Genomic DNA, 23,101 nt, shown 5'->3' on the forward strand with positions numbered 1-23,101 from the left:
ATCAAGTTTAGACTAGCCCTCTTGGGAGCTGTTAATTTGTTCTCCGTTCATTAGAAACAATGCAGGATGTCTAAGCGCAACAAACTACTAAGCAAAACTACTTTGATATCATAGTTTACAATTCGTTTCTTTTACTCCCGTCCATGACCACTAAAATTGTGGCCAGACCTTCGGTTTATGTCAGTGATGACCTATTTAAGAGAGCCACATGGATGGTATTTTCTGAACTGCTTTGTAGACGGCTGCAACTGACTGAAATCGATTGTCTGAGGACGATTTTGGTGATCAGAGGTGAGAATAAAATGACCCGCCTGGATAACTGGGCGCGTTAGCACACCGCTTCCGTGATTCATGGAGGGACGCTGGCCACAGAATACATCCGCCCGGCGGATTAACAATGAGAGCCGCAGTGCCGACTAGGGTGGTGGGCTTTTAGGGCGATGGCGCGGTGGTGTGGCTACTACGCGATTGCGGCATATTGGGTGCGAATAGTTTATACGGAGGGCGAACGGGCAACGCGCAACGCGCCCAAATCCGACTACTATCAGCCGCATCGTCCGTCCATTATTTTGTTAGTTGGTTGGTTTGGGGAAAGGGACCAAACAGCGTGGTTATTTGTCCCATCGGATTAGGAAAGGCTGGGAATCACCCAGTATTTCCCTGAAGCAGTTTACTGGAATCGCGGAAAACCTAAATCAGGATAGCCGTCAATGCGAACTAGAGGTGACCGAGACGTGTAATCAATGGTACCCCATACCATCAGGCCGGGTGATACGCCAGTATGGCGATGACGACTACACGCTTCCAATGTGCGTTCACCGCGATGTCGCCAGACACGGATGCGACCATCATGATGCTGTCAACAGAACCTGGATTCATCTGAAAAAATGACGTTTTGCCATTCGTGCACCAAGGTTCGTCGTTGAGTACACAATCGTAGGCAATCCTGTCTGTGACGCAGCGTCAAGGTTAACCGCAGCAATGGTCTCCGAGCTGATAGTCCATGCTGCTGCAAACGTCGTCGAGCTGTTCGTCCAGATGGCTGTTGTCTTGCAAACGTCCCCATCTGTTGCCTCAGGGATCGTGATGTGGCTGCACGATCCGTTACAGCCATGCGGATAAGATGAATGGCATCTCGACTCCTAGTGATACGAGGCCGTTGTGATCCAGCACGGCGTTCCGTATTACCCTCCTGAACCCACCGATTCCAAATTCTGCTAACAGTCATTGGATCTCGACCAACACGAGTAGCAATGTCGCGATACGATAAACCGCAATCGCGATAGGCTACAATCCGACCTTTATCAAAGTCTGAAACGGGATGGTACGCATTTCTCCTCCTTACACGAGGCATCACAGCACCGTTTCACCAGGCGACGCCGGTCAACTGCTGTTTATGTATGAGAAATCGGTTGGAAACTTTCCTCATGTCAGCACGTTGTAGGCGTCGCCACCGGCGCCAACCTTTTGTGAATGCTCTGAAAAGCTAATCATTTGCATATCACAGCATCTTCTTCCTGTCGGTTAAATTTCGCGTCTGTGGCACGTCATCTTCGTGGTGTAGCAATTTTAATGGCCAGTATTGTATTTCGGTATGTAAAAATTTGATATAAAATAGAGGAGGAGATCTGTTCTATGAACTGAATACTATTAAGGAAATTGTAACACACGGACCCGCTAAAGCATTAAGAATGAGGAAAAAGGAATACTTTAAAGGGCGAATAACGATTTGGAATGGCCCTACTAGCAGTTTAATAACAGAAAAAAAACAGACTATCTAGAAACTCTGTGATTACCTGGTAATGTGAATTACAGAGAGTATTAGAGAAGTAAATCTGCTTTAGTAAAAAAATAAATGCAAAAATTTAAATTGTGGCTTCTCTCATTACAGTAAAAGTACAGCACACCAATAAGAATGTCTCTTTTCATTACTGTCTATCGGTGTCTATACGTCCTAAAGCAGTCTTTTAATATGAAATACGAATTTTCTCTTAAATGCAAGTAAGTTAAATCTGAGTTTTTAAGATATTGCCCTCTGATGCACTAAAGAAGTCAAACATAATAAGATGCATTCGTGACACTCTCCCTGGAAGATGCGAAAAGCGACCAACGCTATGCAAATCTCCATAAAACTAGACCGGGTTGACTGTCAGATGAACCAGCAAAGAATTAGCTCAATCTGTAAGACGACACTAGATGCATACCTCTGGAGAGCGGCGAGTACATGTGCATCTCGACGCTGATGCCGCCGGAACTCTGTCCGAACAGCGTCACCTTGTCCGGGTCGCCACCAAATGCGCGGATGTTGCTCTGCACCCACTGTAAGCCAGCCACCTGGTCCTTGAAAACGTTGTTGCCCATGGCGATGGGGTCACTCAAACTCAGCAGTCCTGCACAGCACATAAAACATCTCGCGTGAAGTCAAGACCCAAATCCAAAACCTGATCAAAGCTGCAAAATACACTCTGAACAGAGAAAAAAATTAGAAGACGATAAGCATGAAGTTTCACAGATAGCTGATTACATGTGAATTCTTGTGGAAAATGCAAAGCAAGTAAGACGGGTCACGTGGAATGGGCGTCATAGCGTGAAACATGGGTTAAGATAAAAATAAGGAAAGAAGCAAGCACGGAAGTGAGATGATAGTTTAACTTCCCATCGGCAACGATATTGTTTAAGATGGAGCAGATTGTCGGACTGGGTTTTGTAATTATGGGAAAGGAAATCGGCCGTGCCATTTCGTAGGGGCTACGTCGGCATTTGCCTTGAGTGATTTAGGCAATTCACGGTAAACCTAAATCTACATAGTGGAACGTGAGGTGAAAGTAACTTAAGTGGAGCTCATGCGAAGTAGCAGAAGGGAAAATAGTCGATTACTTAACTTTGAAATTGGGTAAGACAAAGAAGCTGGAGGCAAGACTCCGTTGGTAGGATAGAATATTAGGATTTAACGCCTCGTCGGTGACTAGGTATACATCTGCATCTGCATCTACATTCGTACTTCGCAAGCCACTGTACGGTGCGTGGCGGAGGGAACCCTGTAGCACTAGGAGTAACTTCCTCTCCTGTTCCACTCGCAAACAGAGCAACTGAGGAGCGACTGTCTATATGCCTCCCTAAGAGTCCTAGTGAATCTAGTCTCTTGATGGTCCTTACGCGAATTTATGTTGGCGGCAGAAGAATCATTCTGCAGTCAACCTCAAATGCCTGCTCTCTAAATTTTCTCAATACTGCTACTCAAAAAAAGCGTCTCCTTCCCTCTAGCGATTTTCATTCCTTCCCAAAGCATCTCCGTAATACTTGCGTGTTGCTAGAACGTACCGTAACAAATTTAGTATCTGCTTCCGAATTGCTTCGATGTCTTCCTATAATCCGAGCTGGTGAATATCTCAAAGACTCAAACAGTACGCAGAAATGGGTCGTACGAGTGTCTCACATGCCTCCTCCTTTACAGATGAACCAGACTTTCCTAAAAAAAAGGGAAATCTACTATTCGCCTTCACTACAATTCTTACAAGCCCATTCCATTTCATATTGCTTTGCAACGTGTCGCCTAGATACTTAGTCGATGTGACTGAGTCAAACAGAAGCCTACTAATGTTGTACTGGAACATGATGGGTTTGTTTTTCCTACTCGTCTGCACTGACTTACATTTTTCTACATTTAGCGCTATCTGCAGTCCATCGCACCAACTACGAATTTGGTCTGAGTCATCTTGTATCCTCCTACAGTCACTCATAAGAGTCAGTCATAAGAGACCCAACAGACCTCGGGTTGGAAGAGGATGGCGAAGGAAATCATCAAAAGCGTCTCCAAATTAGCCACCCATTTCCCTCGAGTGAGTTAGAGTAAGCGTGGGGGGCTGGATAAGGGTTTGGACCGCCACCCTCTCTAATACTAGTCCAGTGCCCCGTCTCTCTCATCACTCAGTTACATTACGTAAGATGGTCGTAGCTAGGAGGTTTCCATAAGGAAAGGGACACAGATATATAACGCCTTCGTCAAGAAAAGCTGTACTGCTACAACATAGCTCTATTTTAATAAGGAATTAGTCGCAAATTTACACAATTCGCCGAGGAGATGTCATCTTTAACGGTTGTTTCATTTGGAGAAAACGAGTTAAACATGCGAATACTAGGATATAAAAATGAAACTCCTTAAACTCGATTCTGAAATTAGAGTTAATGAATAATATGTCAAAAGTGAATAAACCGCCTAACAGAAAAGGTGAAGCACCCAGAATATAAGGTCTGATATCAATGTAAAATGTAACTTGTACAAGCCATTTGCTGGTATGTATATGATCGGAGTTGAAATTCTCTGTGACATCTAGAATGTCCACCAGAGTGCTGCAGTGTTCTTTGTGTTAAGTTGTTACCAAGCCTGGTAGGATATATAAGGAGCGTGAACAACGTTGGATGTTGAATGAGCACTGTAAGGGCACGAAGATGTCGCTTTAGAAAGCAATATAATCATCTTGCAAAGTGTGAAAGGGACCTAATTATGGGTCTCCATTTGATCGGAAGGTCAAATCATGCTACTTCTACATTTATGGGGCATTCGGATGTGACAGTAACAAGATGTTGGGCTGCATGGGAAAGTGAGGGCAGACAGACATAGTTGATGTCAAGCTTCCGGTCAATCACGTCTGACCACCACGGGAAGATCGCTGTATTGTGCACCAGGCACACTCTAACACCTTTACATCTTCACCTGCCATCCGAGCCCCAGTAATCGACTCCCTGGGATGCCGTGGTGCCGTGATCGGCAATCATGGACTGTTTATAACGCGGTCGCACTGCGTTCGTGGACAAATCACAGTACTGCACTATCCCAATTGACCGTCAACGGGTAGTACGATGGATACATAGGGAAAGGGTCCAATCTTCATCCGTTTTGAAGAGACCCAGCGGTGTTACTCCATGCGTCAGTGTGTGGGGAGACGTCGAGTACGACTTTCGGTCATGGCTCGTAATGATTGAAGCAATTCTAACGGTACAACAATACGTCACGGAAATCCTGGGTCTTGAAGACCTGCCTCTCATGTAACAGTGCTGCAGCGCCGTATTTCAACTGGGCAATGCTCGTCCGCATATGTAACACGTGTCTGTGAACTGTTTTCGTATGTTGACGTACTCCCGTGGGCAGCAACATCCCAGATCTGACCCTGACAGAGCGTGTGTCAGACAAGTTCCGTCGTCAGCTCCGTTCCGGCGCCAGTATCAGGGAAATCAAGGCCCGAGCTTCTTTGGCTCAGTAGAGGCATTATGACACCTTTCCCAAACGAATCAGAACGTGCACACAGGCGAAAGAGGGTAAAACCTAATACTAATAAATGACTTCATACCGCCAAAATATTTATACATTTGCCTCGATGTTTGCTGAAGTATCATCACATACCCTCCCACCACGTGAATTCATTTCTTCGTTTCCTCCTTCCCTTCTGGGTGCTTCATTTCTTGTGAGTGTACGTCTCTAAATACGTTGAAGTGAAATTAAACACATAGAACAATGCCAGAAATAAAGTTCGAAACTAATAGTTGGTTTGCTGCATACGGAGAAAGACGAAATTAACTAAGGAACGAAGCGCACATCGTACTAGGTAACAATACCAGTGTAGCATTATTGAACTTATTTAGAAAATAAATAGACTGCTTTATGTTATATCGGTGAGTGGAAGTTAAACGCACTGTAAGTAGCCTGTTTGTATGTTGGCAACGCTATAGACTGTGTTAACATCGCTGACAGCGACAAGAGATTCTGTAGTTGGACGAACAGTAGTTAGCCAAAGGATAGGGAAGTGTATGTACATGATATTCTTAGTGGGGACTCTGTATTGATAAGACATGCATTTTAAAGTGAGATGAAATGATGTGTTTATAGGAAAATACGTAAGGAAATGTGCCGGCCGGGTTGGCCGAGCGGTTCTAGGCGCTACGGTCTGGAACCACGCGACCACTACGATCGCAGGTTCGAATCCTGCCTCTGGCATGGATGTGTGTGATGTCCTCAGTTTAGTTAGATTTAAGTAGTTCTACGTTCTAGGGGACTGATGACCTCAGAAGTTAAATCCCATAGTGCTCAGAGCCATTTCAACCATTTGAACCTAAGGAAATGTATGATGATGGATGTTTGGTTGATAGTGTTTGGGCAGTGGAATTATTGACAACTATATAATTTTTTGGAACTGGATGTAACATGAATAAGGTAAAATTTTCTAAATACATTTTTTGTCGTCAACAAAATCTTCATTTCGTTAGCCATATGCCTCCTAAGTAGTTAGAGTCTATAGCAGAATCTTTTTATTTAGCTGGCTGTAGTTCCTATTTGCTGTAATTGCTGTAGTTCGTGTTATGAAGATTTTTTGTGAGGTAAGTGACTTATGAAAAAGACTAGTGTTTGCACTGTTGGAATTCGTGATTAAGATGAATTTAAGGAATTAAGAAGAGCTGGAGGTTGTTTCATGTTTCTTTAATTTCGTATTTTTTGGATTCGTATTATTGTTAGGATTTTTTGCAATTCACGGCCATTCTTTTGTGTTAATTATTGGCAGTCATGTAGTCAATGTATAGCAGTCAAATAGCGTTGGGCTTGTATATTGTGGATAATAAATGAATAGGTTAAGTTTGAGCTGTCTTTGTCACGGAAAATTCTGCAGGTCAGTGTTTAATAAAAAGAATTAAGGAGGTAGTTTCACAAGGACGTATTTAGAAAATATTATCTTATTCATGCGATATCCAGTTCCAAAAAATACGTAGTTGTCAATAATTCCACTGCCCAAACATTATCAACCAAATATCCATCATCATACATTTCCTTAGATATCTTCTTATAAACACATCATTTCATCTCACTTTACAATGCATGTCTTACCAACACAGAGCCTCCACTAAGAATATCATGCCTATACGCTTCCCTATCCACTCGCTAACAACTCTCCGTCCAACCATAGAATCTCTTGCCGAGGGCGCAAAGCGCTGTCAGTGATATTAATACAGTCTATAGGGCTGCCAACATACAAACAGGCTACTTACAGTACATCACGATATGTAACCCCCCAGTCCATAAAGTTTCAAGACTCGATTAGTCAGAAACAGAGAAAAGTTAAAATGGTGATTTTAATCTTTCGGGTGTTCTATATGGTCTGCTCCGACTTGAGTACACCTCACACAACGTTCAACTAACCACGTGAAACAGTCAGAAAACCCTTCTGTCGTGTTGTTCAGCTCGTACGTTACATTGGTTTGAATGTCCTCTTGCTCATCCAAGGGCTGCCCCTTTATGTCAATTTCTGCATTTCGTCGTTTTGTGTTAGATCCATATCGATAGCGCCGATTGTTGTCACCCGTGGTGATTCTTTCCAGAAAAGATACGATTGCGTTTCTCGTTTCGATCAAGTAGTGTCTGTTGGTCGCGGCCGGCCGCGGTGGCCGTGCGGTTCTAGGCGCTCCAGTCCGGAGCCGCGCTGCTGCTACGGTCGCAGGTTCGAATCCTGCCTCGGGCATGGGTGTGTGTGATGTCCTTAGGTTAGTTAGGTTTAAGTAGTTCTAAGTTCTAGGGGACTAATGACCACAGCAGTTGAGTTCCATAGTGCTCAGAGCCATTTGAACCATTTTTTGTTGTTCGCGGGTCATTGTTTTGGTTACGGAGTCAAGGTGTGCGAGACAAACTGTGAACTCACTTTTTTCGTCTTCAGAAATTCCGGAGAATGTCTTAAATACTTGATTTTGAGATGTTGCTCTATTGTGAGTTGTGTCATACCAACGTTCACAGGCTATTGTCGCTCGTCCACTACTTAACATTGCCGGGTCGATACCACATCTAGTGTTAGAATCATTAGTTCAAACTGCCACAGTAGTTACTGCGCCGATATTGCTTGCACGTCAAGGATAAAATCAGTCTCGTAACTTTTTGGGCGGACGGTGTATAATACTACATACAGCAATAGTTACCATAGAGGAGAATGGAGCAGTGGAGATGACAATTTTGACTCTAGGCTATCACGATTATTTCATTTCATGATATCGGGGATGGCAAAAAAAAAAAAAAGAATTCAAATACAGGCTCTACGTAAAACTTAAGTAATATGTAAATTCACTGATGGCTGGGTGTTGTGTGATGTCCTTAGGTTAGTTAGGTATAAGTAGTTCTAAGTTCTAGGGGACTGATGACCATAGATGTTAAGTCCCATAGTGCTCAGAGCCATTTGAACCATTTTTTGTAAATTCACTTGAATCTGACTGGAAACTATGACAGATAAGTCATACAGAGTGATTGTGCGGTCATGTACCTAGGTCCGGTTAGAGAGGGATGTTCACTGAACGTTTACATTAACAAGCCTACGGTTTTTGATAGGTCTTCAAAACAATGAGCGCACGCTGTCTGTAAGAATGTCACCGCTCTACTTGAATTACAAATTATGTGTAACATATTCTGTTCTGATCACAGCAGTGGACACACCGTAAATAAATGAACTGTAGAACCTTAATACCCACTACACTTTAATCCATATCCTGAAGAACACGAATTTTTTACGAGTATAGTTCGTTCTGATCTTGAAGCTTGGGCATCACGTGGCATAATCTGTTATTGTAGTCTGCAATCCGAGATGGAGCAACTTCTAATATTTATGGGCATAGAAATTTTCATTTGCAGTGTTAGACCTGCCAAAAACAAAGAAAGGACGGCATGCACTTCCACTTATATTGGCCCACATTCTTTTCTGATAGTTCTGCTGAGATTGGCGGAAGAAATCTAGAAATTACTTTGCCTGCACATTATTTTTCCTCCTCCCTAATAATTTATGAAACGCTTAATGCTGTGTGGAAGCGAAAACACGACTCTTAAAAAGAGAGCAGAGAAGGGAATAGAAACATATGACATGAATTTCCTTAGATACGTGGCTGAATTTACTTTGATGGATAAAAAGAAAAATGACGACATCCGTGGTGAAATTAATATGTAAATATAATTAACATAATAACACAATATCAGTTACGAGGGAAGAACACACATAGCTTATGCCAGATGCAAGAATCATTAAAGCCATAAAACAACGTAAACCAAAAAGCGAAAGACCTTTAGGAAGATCAGTGAGGAGATGGCTTGACCAATTTTGAGCCACGCGGGATTAGCTGAGCGGTCTACGGCGCTGCAGTCACGTACTGTGCGGCTGGTCCCAGCGGAGGTTCGAGTCCTCCCTCGGGCATGGGTGTCTCTGTTTGTCCTTAGAATAATTTCGGTTAAGTAGTGTGTAGGTTTAGGGACTGATGACCTTAGCAGTTGAGTCCCATAGGATTTCACACACATTTGAACATTTTTGAACCAATTTTGAAGAAGACGGAACGGGCCAAATAGTCCGTTGCTTTATGTAGATATATACAAATGCAGGTTTTAAAGTAAGGACGTAGTCCACACTATTGTTGTGTAAGAGTCAGTAGTTTTTTGTTAAGTATGGTGGAAAGAAGCGGCCACTCCCCTGTTTGCGGCCGCTCTATCTCGCAGCTACTACGAGAAGATAAGATACAGTGGCCTGTTCCTATCCTCATTCACTTTGCAGCGCCCGAAAGTGAGCTGGCAGCAGGGATGAAAGTTGCTCAAGTGAGCGCCAATCACTGATTAAGAAATACGAGTAGTAACAAAAAGAAAACAAAAGAGCGTAAAGCTAAACAGAAAGAGTTACGTCATAGGTTAAGGAGGTGTTATCACACCACGCAACTAAGAGATTTAATCATTATTACGGTAGAATGCCAAATCTAATACATGCAGACAATAATCTCACCTATTATCAACAATATTTCCTACTCTCTGTCCATAGACAGAAACGTTGAAGAGATACTTTTAGTATACAATTTGATCCTCGGCGAACAGTAATCTTCTACAACGAATAGGCTAATTTCCTTCTAAGATCTAAATTTACATTCCAGAGTTGTATATTAATTGGGGACACATAAGTTTATTTACACCACTTGTTTGTGAGTAAACAGATCAACTAATTATGTGTAATGCTAATTTATAGCTAACATAATAAATTCAGGCATTACAATTACCGTGATACTATTAGGTGCGTACCCGTAGTATAGCGTCGTATCTACCAAGCCGTGCTGAAGAATAATGCCTCCGAACTTTAATGTCAAAACTCTTAAAGCTTTTTAAGTGGAACAGAAGTTATTGACATTCTACATCTTTATTCTACAGGTCTACATATTTGTTTCTCAACATAGTCACAATGGCAACGAACACATTTCTCCCAACGAGTGACCAGTCAGTTGATTCCGTCACTGTATAGTGTTCGATCTTGTTGACGGAGCCACAAGCTCACCATAGCTGTCACTGATACCACTATCAAAGTGAGAAAGTTAAGTCCGCGAAGACTTCTTTTTTTTTAGGTTTGGGAAACAGATGAATATCAGATGGGGACACATCTTTACTGCATGGAGGGAGATCGATGAAAGTGAACACAAGGCGTCAGATGTCGCAGCGCTCATGCATGGTCTGGTATTGTCACGCTGAAGGATAGGGTGCTCCATGTGCAGTCGAACTCTTCGAATTTGAAGCTCGATTACAGAAAGATGTTTCTCACGCACCGACATAGTTACGTTACACACCACCCTTTATACGCTACAGTTCAGAGACTCCTGGCGGTATAGCTCTACAAAGATGTAGAATGTTAATAACGGTTCTCTTATTTAAAAAACTATAAGAGTTTTCGCATAAAAAATTTGGAGGCGATAGTTTTGGGTCCTCGTTCATAGTACGTATTTGGCGAAAATTCGAAGGCATTACTTTTCAGCACGCCCTCGTAGTATTTATTTGGCGACACAGTTGGTGTGCAGAGTGGGACTTACCCAGGACCCCTAGTCGGTAGTTGAGGAGGACGACAACGACTCCCTGGTCCAGCAAGAAGTCGGGTCCCCAGTCTTCCTTAGAGATGCTGCCACCGGTGAAGTGACCCCCAAAGATCCAGACCATGACCGGTAGCAGCGCGTCCTCCGACACCTGTCATATACAGAAATACAACCGTAGTACTGAAGGTTTTTAAAGCAACCAAGTTTATTGTATTTACGATATGTATTAAAAACTAATATGATCATTAGATAAAATGTTCTCGGTTTTGAAGTCTCATCAAGTGACATAAAATTCTCGAGCTCTCGACAGCTGTCATTATCAGTTTCCTCAGCAGTTAAGACCTCTGAGTGTGCTCACTTTCTCCAACCCATCAGTGAGAAGTAGTAACGCATGAGCAGGTTAACGGAGACAGTTACCTAAAACCCGAAAAATTTATCTGAGAATTGAAATTTCGAAAATACCTGTGTATAGGTAATATATTTAAGTGATTATCATTGCAAGATCAGAGGTTCATGTAAGCGCGAGATAAACCATTTCAAATGTGAAATGCTGGTACATTAATAACTACCGTAACCGCCAGAATATCGAATGCTAGGACGCAAACGTGCATGCTTTGTGTTGTACAGGTGCCAGATAACAGTTTGTGGGTTGAAGTTAGATGCCTGTTGCACTTAGTTGGTCCGTACAGGGACGGCGAAGGCTGGTTGTACATGGCGCTGGAGTTGTCCGTTGATGTTCCATATGAAGGGCTTATTTCAACAGTGGTACAAGTCCATTAGCTACACTTTTCTGCCTATAACGCTTCTGAAATTAATTATCCAAGCAAACAGAACTAAAGGTTCATCTCTAGCAAGAAGCTATACGTTTGAACATTTCTGGTATCTCAACTGCAGATTTTTCAGCGCTCATTTAACTTTAGGACTCTGCATCTTAATATGAACAAAAATGGACTTGTACCACTATTGAAATAAGCCCTTATATGTGCTCGACTGGAGACAGATCTTGTGATCGAGCGGACCAAGACAACATGTTGACGCTGTGTAGAGCAAGTAGGGTTACAAACGTGGTATGTGGGCCAGTATTATTCTGTTGGCAAACACCCCCTCGAATGCTGTCACGAATGGCAGCACAATAGGTCGAATCACCAGATTGATGTGCAAATTTGCAGTCAGGGTGCATGGGATAACCACGAAAAGTGCTCCTGCTGTCATACAAAATCACACCACTGACCCTAACTGTAGTTGTAGGTCCAGTGTAACTAGCACGCAGACAATTTGGTTGCTGGCCCTCAACTGTCCTCTTACTAACCAGCACACGGCCATCACTGGCACCGAGGCGGAACCAGCTCTCGTCGGAAAACACAACAGACCTCCACCCTGCCCTCCTGTGAGCTCTCGCTTGACACCACTGACGGAGAAAATGGCGGTGGTTGGCGATCAGTGGATTGCACGCTGCAGCGCACCTGGTTTGGAGCTGTCCTTGAAGTAAACGATAGGTAACAGCTCGTTATGTCACTCTGGTGCCAACTGTAGCTTCAGTTCCAGTACAATGCACCGAGCATGACAGTCTTCCCTCTTGGTAGGGCCATATGGTCGTCTAGAGCTCGGTCTTCATCTGACCGTACATTCTCATGACCACCGCTGCCAGCAACCGTGTATAGTGACTACGTCCTTGCAAAGTCTTTATGCAATTTCGCAGAATGAACAATCAAATTCTCGTAGCCCTATAACACGACCTCACTCAAACTCAGTGATGTGCTAATAATGGTGTCTTTGTCGCTTTAAAGGCAATCTTGACGAACATCAACTCACCACGTATAACCTCAAAGGTAACTATCGCTCACGACCGTTACAGCGTGTACTTACAGCAAACCTGATTTTTCATCCTCATGGTGGCGCTACTAGCCTTACTCTTATGCGACTGATGCGAAATTTGAATAGACATTATCTTTCAGATGTGAAAGGCCTCTCTGGCCGTTTTGAGTTTGAAAAAATACGTTTTAATTCCCCATGACAGTCACACGCAACCGCGTCTGAAATTTACGAACGTGACTCTGTCACACGTGCCTTGTGCAGTGTAATTATAAATTATTCTCTATTCACATAACACCAAATGGAATGTAGGTGAATTAAAAACAGTTTTTGACCATTGCATATGTTTAAGTTACTGTAAGCTAAAAAACAATAGAAGGGAAAATATTGTCGGTTCTTAGGCGACGTCATGCTCATCTTCAGATTTTTTCTCCGAAATTGAAAAGCCAATTTACAGAAAAAGATGCCACCAGATGAGTCGAAACGTCACCTGTGAAGAAGAAATTTGAAGAGAAATATGATTTGGCGTAGCAAAGTAGAAGATTTTACCTTCGATGATAACTATCATCAAAGCCTACAGACTGACGTAAGACACAGTTGTTATAATGCGACATTTAGTAAATCTAACACTTGCTTCACCTCAAGAGTTTGCTGGGTTCGTGAACACAGAGGAAAGTCAGCAGGTGGCGAGCGTACCTGAGGGGTGTAGACGTTGAGGTAGAGGCAGTCCTCCTCTCCGAACAGGTAGCCATCTCGGTCCTGGTAACAGGTGGTGCCAACCTCCTCCACAGCGTCCCTCACTCCTTCCCAGGCAGCTGGCGGCTGTGGCGGCTGTTTAGATTAGATTAGATTTACTTTCATTCCAATTGATCCGTAGTGAGGAGGTCCTCCAGGATGTGGAACATGTCAGAAAAACAACAATACATGACAAATATTTACAACTAAAACAAATAAGCTAATGTACCATTCCACAGGTCCCAAGTGGAACGATCGTCATTTTTTAATGAACACTAAGAGTCATTTTACAAATACTAATGCACTGAATTTAAAATAAAAAAGTTTTTTATTTATTTATAAGGTAATAAACATGTAATACAACTACTGTAATACTTATTTACAATGAACACATTACTGCACTGAAATAGTGCAGAAGTTGGATTATACTTACACACACACACACACACACACACACACACACACACACACACACACAAATTTTCAATGAACACATTACTGCACTGAAATTGTGCAGAAGTTATGTTGTACTTATATTATACTTACACACACACATACACACACACACACACACACACACACACACACACAAATTTTCAATGAACACATTACTGCACTGAAACTGTGCAGAAGTTATGTTGAACTTATATTCAAATCAGTTGGTTTTACTAAGAAATTCATCAATGGAGTTGAAGGAGTTGGCCGCCAATAAATCCTTTAGGCTTCTCTTAAACTGAATTTCATTGGTTGTTAAGCTTTTTATGGCTGCTGGCAAGTTATTGAAAATGTGTGTTCCTGAATAATGCACACCTTTTTGTACAAGACTAAGTGACTTTAAATCCTTGTGAAGATTATTCTTATTTCTAGTATTGATTACATGAATTGAGCTGTTGGTTTGAAAAAGTGATATATTTTTAATGACAAATTTCATTAAGGAATAAATATATTGGAAAGCAGTAGTTAGTATCCCTAGTTCCCTAAACAGCCTTCTGCAGGATGTTCTTGAGCTCACACCACATACAACTCTTACTGCACGTTTTTGTGCCCGGAAAACTTTAGCTTGGCTTGATGAATTACCCCAAAAAATAATCCCATATGACATTATGGAATGAAAGTAAGCATAGTATGCCAGCTTTTTCATTTTTATATCCCCTATGTCTGACAAAATTCGCATTGCAAACAGAGATTTGTTAAGAGGCTTCAGCAGTTCTGTGGTGTGCTCCTCCCAGTTGAATTTATTATCAAGCTGTAATCCCAAGAATTTAACACTGTTCACTTCTTGTATCTTCTTGTTATCGAATGTTAGACATATACTCTTGGGACACCCCTTACAAGTTCTGAACTGCATGTAGTGTGTTTTTTCAAAGTTTAGTGACAAAGAATTGGCTAGGAACCAATGATTAATGTCCACAAATATTTTATTTGCTGATCTTTCTAAGACTACACTTGATTTGCTATTTATTGCAATGTTTGTATCATCGGCAAACAGGTTGCCGTTGCTCCATACATAATGAATAACGACTTGAATTCTGAGGATAAAACTCGAACTGACATTAAAGTCTGGAAAAAGCAGCACATGTCGTTGGATTTTTCACTGTATGCAACTGGAAGTGAATGTTGTCCTCTGATCAAAAGCGCGGAGACCGATCTAACATTCTTGTAGTTCCACATAGCAACCGTACTATGCTAGACACTATTTGTGCCAACCACGGTGAGATGGCATGTACTTTTTTGATAAGAGAGAGCATACGCCCTGTATCTTCCTTGTAGCAGAAAACATAGCGTTTAATGTGCACGTATCCACCGCACTACTGCCCAGATACATTTTTTCTGACGTGACAGCAGTCATGCGAATACGCATATACATAGATTAATGGTAGTATCGCGTACAAAAAAATATACGAGAAGTGCATTGGCGGAGATGTCATTGGCACTCAAGTGGTTCATTTGAAACGGTTTCCGAGACGATTATGGCCGCACAACTGGAAGTAACAGACTTTGAACGCGGAATGGTAGTTGGAAGTAGAAACATGGGACATGCCGTTTCTGAAATCGTTAGGGAGTTCAACATTCCGAAATCCCAGTGCGAATAGTGTGTCGAGAATACCAAATTCCAAGCGTTATCTCTCACTAGGGACAACGCATTGGGCGACGGTCTTCGCTTAATAATCGAGAGAAGCAGCGTTTACGCAGATTTTTCGGTGCTTACAGGCAAGCAACCCTGCGCGAAGTAAACGCAGAAATAAGTGTTGGGCCGCGCTGAGAGGCCGCGTGGTATTGGGCGCCATGTCACAGAGTGCGCGGCCCCAACGCCGGAGGGTCGACGAGTCCTCCTTCGGGCATGGCTGTCGGTGTTGTTCTTAGCATAAGTTAAAGTTAGTTTAAGTAGTGTATAAGCCTAGGGACCGATGACCTCAGCAGTTTGGTCCCTTAGAAATTCCCACACATTTGAACTTTTGAACATCAGTGTGGGACGTACGAGAATCGTATCCCTTATGTCAAAACGGCGAAATTTGGTATTAATGGGCAAAGGTAGAAGATGGCCGACGTGCTTTTGTTATTACATGACATCACCTGTAGTGTTCTGCTGTACTCATTAACGTATTGGGTGGACCTAGACGACTGGAAAGCCGTTACCTGGTCAGTTGAGTCCCGATTTGAGTTGTAAGAGCTGATTGTAGGATTCGAGCGTGGCACAGACTAGACGCAGCCATGGATCCACGTCGTCAACAAGATACGGTCCAAGCTGGTGGTGGCTCCATAATCGTGTGGGCTGTGTTTACATGGAATGGACTTGGCCCATTGGTCCAGCTGAAACTGTTGTATTCGGATACCTCTAGATCATTTTCGGTAATGGATGGGCTTCATGTTCGCCAACAAGGATGGAAATGACAGTGCATGTTCTCGCTTCCCACGCTCCGGTTCCCGGGTTAGATTCCCGGCGGGGTCAGGGATTTTATCTGCCTCGTGATGGCTGGGTATTGTGTGATGTCCTTACGTTAGTTAGGTTTAAGTAGTTCTAAGTTCTAGGGGACTGATGACCATAGATGTTAAGTCCCATAGTGCTGAGAGCCATTTGAGCCATTTTGACAATGGGCCATGTCACCGGGCCAGAAATGTTCGCCATTGGTTTTGGACATCATTCTGGACAATTCAAGCGAATGATTAGGCCACCCAGATAACCCGACACGAATCCCATAGGACATTTATAGGGCTTTATCGAGAGGCTAGTTCGTGCGCAATACTCTGCACAGATAACACTACCTCAATTACGGGCGGATATAGACGCCGTAAGGCTCAATATGTCTGCAGGGGACTTCCAACGACTTGTTGAACCCATGCCACGGCGAGTAGCTGCACTACACCGGGTAAAAAGAGATTCGACACCATGTTAGGAGGTATCCCACGACTTTTTGCACCACAGTGTATATCGTATAATACACTCCTGCAAATGGAAAAAAGAACACATTGACACCAGTGTGTCAGACCCACCATACTTGCTCCGGACACTGCGAGAGGGCTGTACAAGCAATGATCACACGCACGGCACAGCGGACACACCAGGAACCGCGGTGTTGGCCGTCGAATGGCGCTAGCTGCGCAGCATTTGTGCACCGCCGCCGTCAGTGTCAGCCAGTTTGCCGTGGCATACGGAGCTCCATCGCAGTCTTTAACACTGGTAGCATGCCGCGACAGCGTGGACGTGAACTGTATGTGCAGTTGACGGACTTTGAGCGAGGGCGTATAGTGGGCATGCGGGAGGCCGGGTGGACGTACCGCCGAATTGCTCAACACGTGGGGCGTGAGGTCTCCACAGTACATCGATGTTGTCGCCAGTGGTCGGCGGAAGGTGCACGTGCCCGTCGACCTGGGACCGGACCGCAGCGACGCACGGATGCACGCCAAGACCGTAGGATCCTACGCAGTGCCGTAGGGGACCGCACCGCCACTTCCCAGCAAATTAGGGACACTGTTGCTCCTGGGGTATCGGCGAGGACCATTCGCAACCGTCTCCATGAAGCTGGGCTACGGTCCCGCACACCGTTAGGCCGTCTTCCGCTCACGCCCCAACATTGCGCAGCCCGCCTCTAGTGGTGTCGCGACAGGCGTGAATGGAGGGACGAATGGAGACGTGTCGTCTTCAGCGATGAGAGTCGCTTCTGCCTTGGTGCCAATGATGGTCGTATGCGTGTTTGGCGCCGTGCAGGTGAGCGCCACAATCAGGACTGCATACGACCGAGGCACACAGGGCCAACACCCGGCATCATGGTGTGGGGAGCGATCTCCTACACTGGCCGTACACCACTGGTGATCGTCGAGGGGACACTGAATAGTGCACGGTACATCCAAACCGTCATCGAACCCATCGTTCTACCATTCCTAGACCGGCAAGGGAACTTGCTGTTCCAACAGGACAATGCACGTCCGCATGTATCCCGTGCCACCCAACGTGCTCTAGAAGGTGTAAGTCAACTACCCTGGCCAGCAAGATCTCCGGATCTGTCCCCCATTGAGCATGTTTGGGACTGGATGAAGCGTCGTCTCACGCGGCCTGCACGTCCAGCACGAACGCTGGTCCAACTGAGGCGCCAGGTGGAAATGGCATGGCAAGCCGTTCCACAGGACTAAATCCAGCATCTCTACGACCGTCTCCATGGGAGAATAGCAGCCTGCATTGCTGCGAAAGGTGGATATACACTGTACTAGTGCCGACATTGTGCATGCTCTGTTGCCTGTGTCTATGTGCCTGTGGTTCTGTCAGTGTGATCATGTGATGTATCTGACCCCAGGAATGTGTCAATAAAGTTTCCCCTTCCTGGGACAATGAATTCACGGTGTTCTTATTTCAATTTCCAGGAGTGTAGATGTGTTGTTGACATTTCACTGGTAGAGTTAATCCGATTGCCAAATGACGACTGGGATATTCCATAGTTTGCGCGTGTAGATTACCGGAAATGCTGACCGATCAGAGTGAAAGACGGAAAAAGCAACAGCTAATCTCTTATATTACGCAGAGTAGAAGATCGGAGACGTCGGTTCGTAGTTTTGAACCTGAGGTGCAAAGGCGGTTGGTGGCGTCATGAAATATCACCAAGGAAAATACCATGCACCCCTCAGGAGAAGTAACGGTGATTGTGTTTCGTCGGCTAAGGATGATATGGTCATGGTGGCCTTCACGATTCTTTTTAGAGAAAGTTTAAAAATCTGGTCTGCAGTACACAATAGTCCCCCGATGAAAAATTGAGAATGTCTGTACATAGTTTCCACGTCAAATGACCTTGCCCTCTCGCATGACACTGAAGAACCAGACTCTCGGTGAGGTGTGGCGCTTCATATCGCACCCGTTTAGAGCCTGTGTATCGGCAGAATGACTCATGCGTGCAGACTGACAGATGGTCTGAAGCGGATTCAGTCGTGTACGTAGTTCTAATTTTCATTTGCTAGAGGGTAGTAGCGGACAGGGCTAAACAGAAAGAACTATAATGTAGTTAAAAATTTTGACCACCAGCGTCCAGTAATGCACATAAACATTTAAGAAACAGGCCAAGATAAATATTTTGGAATTGTTCTGTTGATTTCTTGAAGGCTTTTTTGTTTATTTATGTTTGTACAGTGTTGCATATGCTTTTAGTATTCTGACTGATGCGTGAATGTGGTCTAAAGTAAACATGTAGATCATTGTTCTACTGATGAACGCTATACGAAGTTTTAAGAGAATGTGAATACAAACTACGGGGAATTTTGTATCATAATGTGTTAAATAAGTTTAAGGTAAATGGAAAGCTAATTCGAGTGCAAATGAAAATATTAATTACGTTAAGTATAAACAGAATATCAGAATTTTTAATATTTATTTCGGGAAAAAGTACAGTTCGAAAGTGTGTTATTTGTCGATTGGTTAATCATGAAAAGTGCGGAATAAAGCGGGAGAATAATGTTTTTCTATTGGCCTTAAAGAAGATAGACCGATCACAACGGAGTGTTCTTCCTCTTGGTGATATAGAATGCTTACAGCAGTCTAAGGGATTCGGAGCCCAGCCTTTCGATGGTACGGTTGTGTGTAGTATGAGCTACCAATGATGTTGTAATTTGCCGGTTTTATTTGTGCTACATGTTTCAAAAGTGTTTTAAGGTGAAGGCATATTTATTCCTGTGTTTTTTTTCAGAATTTACGGATTTTAAGTAATTTTGTGTATGAGAAAAGACAGTAATTCCGTGTGGTATATTGAGCAGATCGGTGCTTAAAAACCTGAGTGCATTAGACACCGCTAAACTTAATAGTATGGCGAGCATTTTCATTGAAGAAGAATCCTTGTTTAGTAGCTGTTCAGATTTCGGGAAATACGTTGCCATAAACTTGCTAACGTGAATGAAAAGGTTTGTGCGTGACTGTGTTAAGATTAGCACCGGCTTGGCAGTGAACGTGTACATCTCAATGTTCAGAATGTACCGAAGTTTTGCCAGTATTTCTACTTTTCATTCAAAATTAAGACCTTTTCCGGTTCTTAGAATAGTAACGTTGCATTCAGCCTGATGCGAGCTGCAGTACGGTAGGTTTCTGCTCGGCTTTTCTAACAGCGATCTGCTGCAACGTGTTCACAGGTAGGAGCAGGTAATGGACGAAAGAAACCGCGCCGCCGCAACGAGACCTAAAGATATGGATGACAAGTCTTGACATATTTTTAATACGGCCAGCACTCTTACTTTTCAGATTTTTAAGAAAAAAACTTTATAAATCAATTATTTACGCTGACTTGAGAGTCACACATCCTCGACAAGATTGTTACTTGTGTATTTCCTCTAAAATTTCCAACTAAACAATTCTTACTGAAAACGAATTAAACAACCTTTAAGCACTGGGTAAACGCTAATTTCCGAAATCCCGGGTGCAATTACGTGCTCCATAATCAACAAAAGGTAGAATATTGTTGCGTTTTATCTCATCGAAACATAACGCTAACAAGTGTTGATAAGGAGAAAGAAAGAAGTTAAATCTATTAACAAATGAATGAAAATTGTTACAGGCGTTAAAAAGTAAACTATTCTATTTCTTTACATAACATTTTGTCGACTAACTTGTAGTCCCCGTCAAATATTCTTAAAAGAGCTTGCTGCCTGGTCTCATCCAAACAGTGCGTGTGTTTAAGAAAACTGCAGCCTATACACTATAGTTCTAACTGAAACCACGGAAACTACCTCGAAGAAGTTGATAAATGGAAGTATCAACAAATATCAAAGAGTGAGTTAGCTTTACTTTTACTTTACACGCCACGTGAGCCGAGTGGTCAGCAAGTCCGATTTTCATGTGCAGAACCTACGTACAATTCCTGGCACTGACAAGGATTTTTCTTTGGAAGAAGTAATGGAATGGGATGCACTCAGCTTCATGATGCCAACACAGAACTACTTAAGTGGAAGTCGAAGCTCCAAGGTTTGGAAAGTCGACAACGACCGGAAGAGCTAAGTACTGACTCCATGCCACTACATATCGCACCCAGATGAAGGCACATGCTGTGCAGCGTGGTCTCCAGTTCTTGATCAATAAGTTTAGTTTCAAACAAATTACCAATGGTTGATTGCTCTTATACTGTACACTGAAGACCCAGATAAACTGGTACACCTGACTAATATCGTGTACGACCCCGTAAACAAGGAGATGAGCCGTGGCACGGATTCGACTAAGGTCTGCAGTAGTACTTCAGGGAACTGACACCATGAATCCTGCAGGGCTGTGCATAAATCCGTAAGAGTACAAGGGGGTGGAGATCTCTTCCGAACAGCACGTTGAAAGGCATCCCGGATATATACAATAACGTTCATATCTGGGGAGTTTGGTGGCCATTGGAAGTGTTTAAACTCAGAAGAGTGTTCCTGGAGCCACTCTGTAGCAATTCTGGACGTGTGGGGTGTCGCATTGTCCTGCTGAAATATCCAAAGTCCGTCGGAATGAGCAATGGAGATGAATGGATGCAGGTGATTAGACAGAGTGCTTAAGTACGTGTCACCTGTCAGAGTCGTATCTGGGCGTATCAGGAGTCCCACATCACTCCAACTGCACACACCCCACACCATTACAGAGCCTCCAACAGCTTGAACAGTCCTCTGCTGACATACAGGGTCCATGGATTTATGAGATTGTCTCCATACCCATGCACGTCCATCCGCTCGATACAATTTGAAACGAGACTCGTCCGACCAGGCAACATGCTAACAGTCATCAACATTGCAATGTCGGTTTTGACGGTCCCAGGCGAGGTGTAAAGTTTGTGTCATACAGTCATCAAAGTTACACGAATGGGCCAACGTCTCTGAAAGCCCGTATCGATGATATTTCAGTGAATGGTTCGCACGCTGACACTTGTTGATGGCCCACCATGGAAATCTGCAGCAATTTGCGGAAGGTTTGGGCTTCTGTCACGTTGAACGATTCTCTTCAGTCGTCGTTGGTCTCGTTTTTGCAGGATCTTTCTCTCCTCGCAGCGATGTCAGAGATTTGAAGTTTTGCCGGATTCCTGATATCCACGGTACACTCGTGAAATGGTATTACGGGAAGATCTCTACTTCAACGCTACATCGGAGATGCTGTGTCTCGTCGTTCGTGCGCCGAGTATGACACCACGTTTAGACTCACTTAAATATTGAAAAGCTGCCATTGTAGCAGCAGTAAACGATGTAACAACTGCGCCAGACACTTGTTGTCTTATTTAGGCGTTGTCGACAGCAGCCCCGTATTCTGACTGTTTATATACCCCATAAATGTGCAAATATGTGTAAATTCCTAAGGGACCAAACTACTAAGGTCATCGGTCCCTAGACTCACACACTACTTAAACTAACTTCAACTATCGTATGCTAAGAACAACACACACACACACGAGCGTGAGGGAGGCATGCTGGCGGGAGGAGTTGCACAATCCGTGACTTGGCGCCTCAAACAGTGCGTCTCCCCCACGCGGCTTTTACATTCCTTTGTATTTGAATACGCATGCCTCTACTAGTTTCTTTGGCACTTCAGAGTATAATTCATACACATACACTACCACGTTATCTTGACATGTATGGTTTTGACAAGACTACATTTCGTACAGGCCTACCGTCTGTCCTTACCACTAAAGCACGTGAAACGTCGCCGACGCTTTGGAAATGCCGAGACAGAAATTTTACATTCTCCAGTAGCCGGAAAACAGAGACAAGGATTTTTCCCATCCGCTTTGTGGAAATATTAAGAAAATTGTCTAACAGGATGGATATTACGCTGAAAGGTAAACCACAACTCATGGACGTTGTGTCTGCATACTACATAAATTTTATTTCATTTCCTTGAAAAACAAGAAACAGCAGTAAGAAATTTATTACGAAAAGATGTATATAAAGCGCGTCTTCTGTTGTATATTCGATGGAATTAGATGAAACTTGCGTTCGAGAGTGAATGAAGAAGATGAGATTAAGGCAGACGGTTTATCGTACGCAGGAAAACCATCAAACAAAATGAAAAGAAGGTAAATCTTCACGCACATTACCTAAAAATAGAAAAAACATAAATTACAGAAAGAAAATTTTGAGCGAGACACTCTGTGATGAAGTATAACACGCAATCAAACATGGATTATCAACCAAGAAAGAATCGATGTATTAATTACCTGTGTAGTCGTTCACAGAAGCTTTAGCCTGATGTTTCACCGCTGCGCTGACTACAATGCGGTGT

At 43.4% G+C, this 23,101-nt stretch overlaps 1 protein-coding gene across 1 annotated transcript in view; it reads right to left on the reverse strand.

Moving 5' to 3' along the window:
• Positions 1-23,101, reverse strand: part of LOC126417148 (acylcarnitine hydrolase-like) — a 164,545-nt gene that overhangs the window by 137,274 nt on the left and 4,170 nt on the right. Inside the window, exons 3-5 of the mRNA XM_050085045.1 lie at positions 13,357-13,491; positions 10,849-10,999; positions 2,205-2,390 (exon numbers count right to left, since the gene is read on the reverse strand). Of these exons, the coding sequence (XP_049941002.1) occupies positions 2,205-2,390; positions 10,849-10,999; positions 13,357-13,491 (472 nt within the window). The remainder of the gene's footprint in view (positions 1-2,204; positions 2,391-10,848; positions 11,000-13,356; positions 13,492-23,101) is intronic.

Source organism: Schistocerca serialis, chromosome 8 (genome assembly GCF_023864345.2).
Source record: "Schistocerca serialis cubense isolate TAMUIC-IGC-003099 chromosome 8, iqSchSeri2.2, whole genome shotgun sequence".
Lineage (NCBI taxonomy): Eukaryota > Metazoa > Arthropoda > Insecta > Orthoptera > Acrididae > Schistocerca > Schistocerca serialis.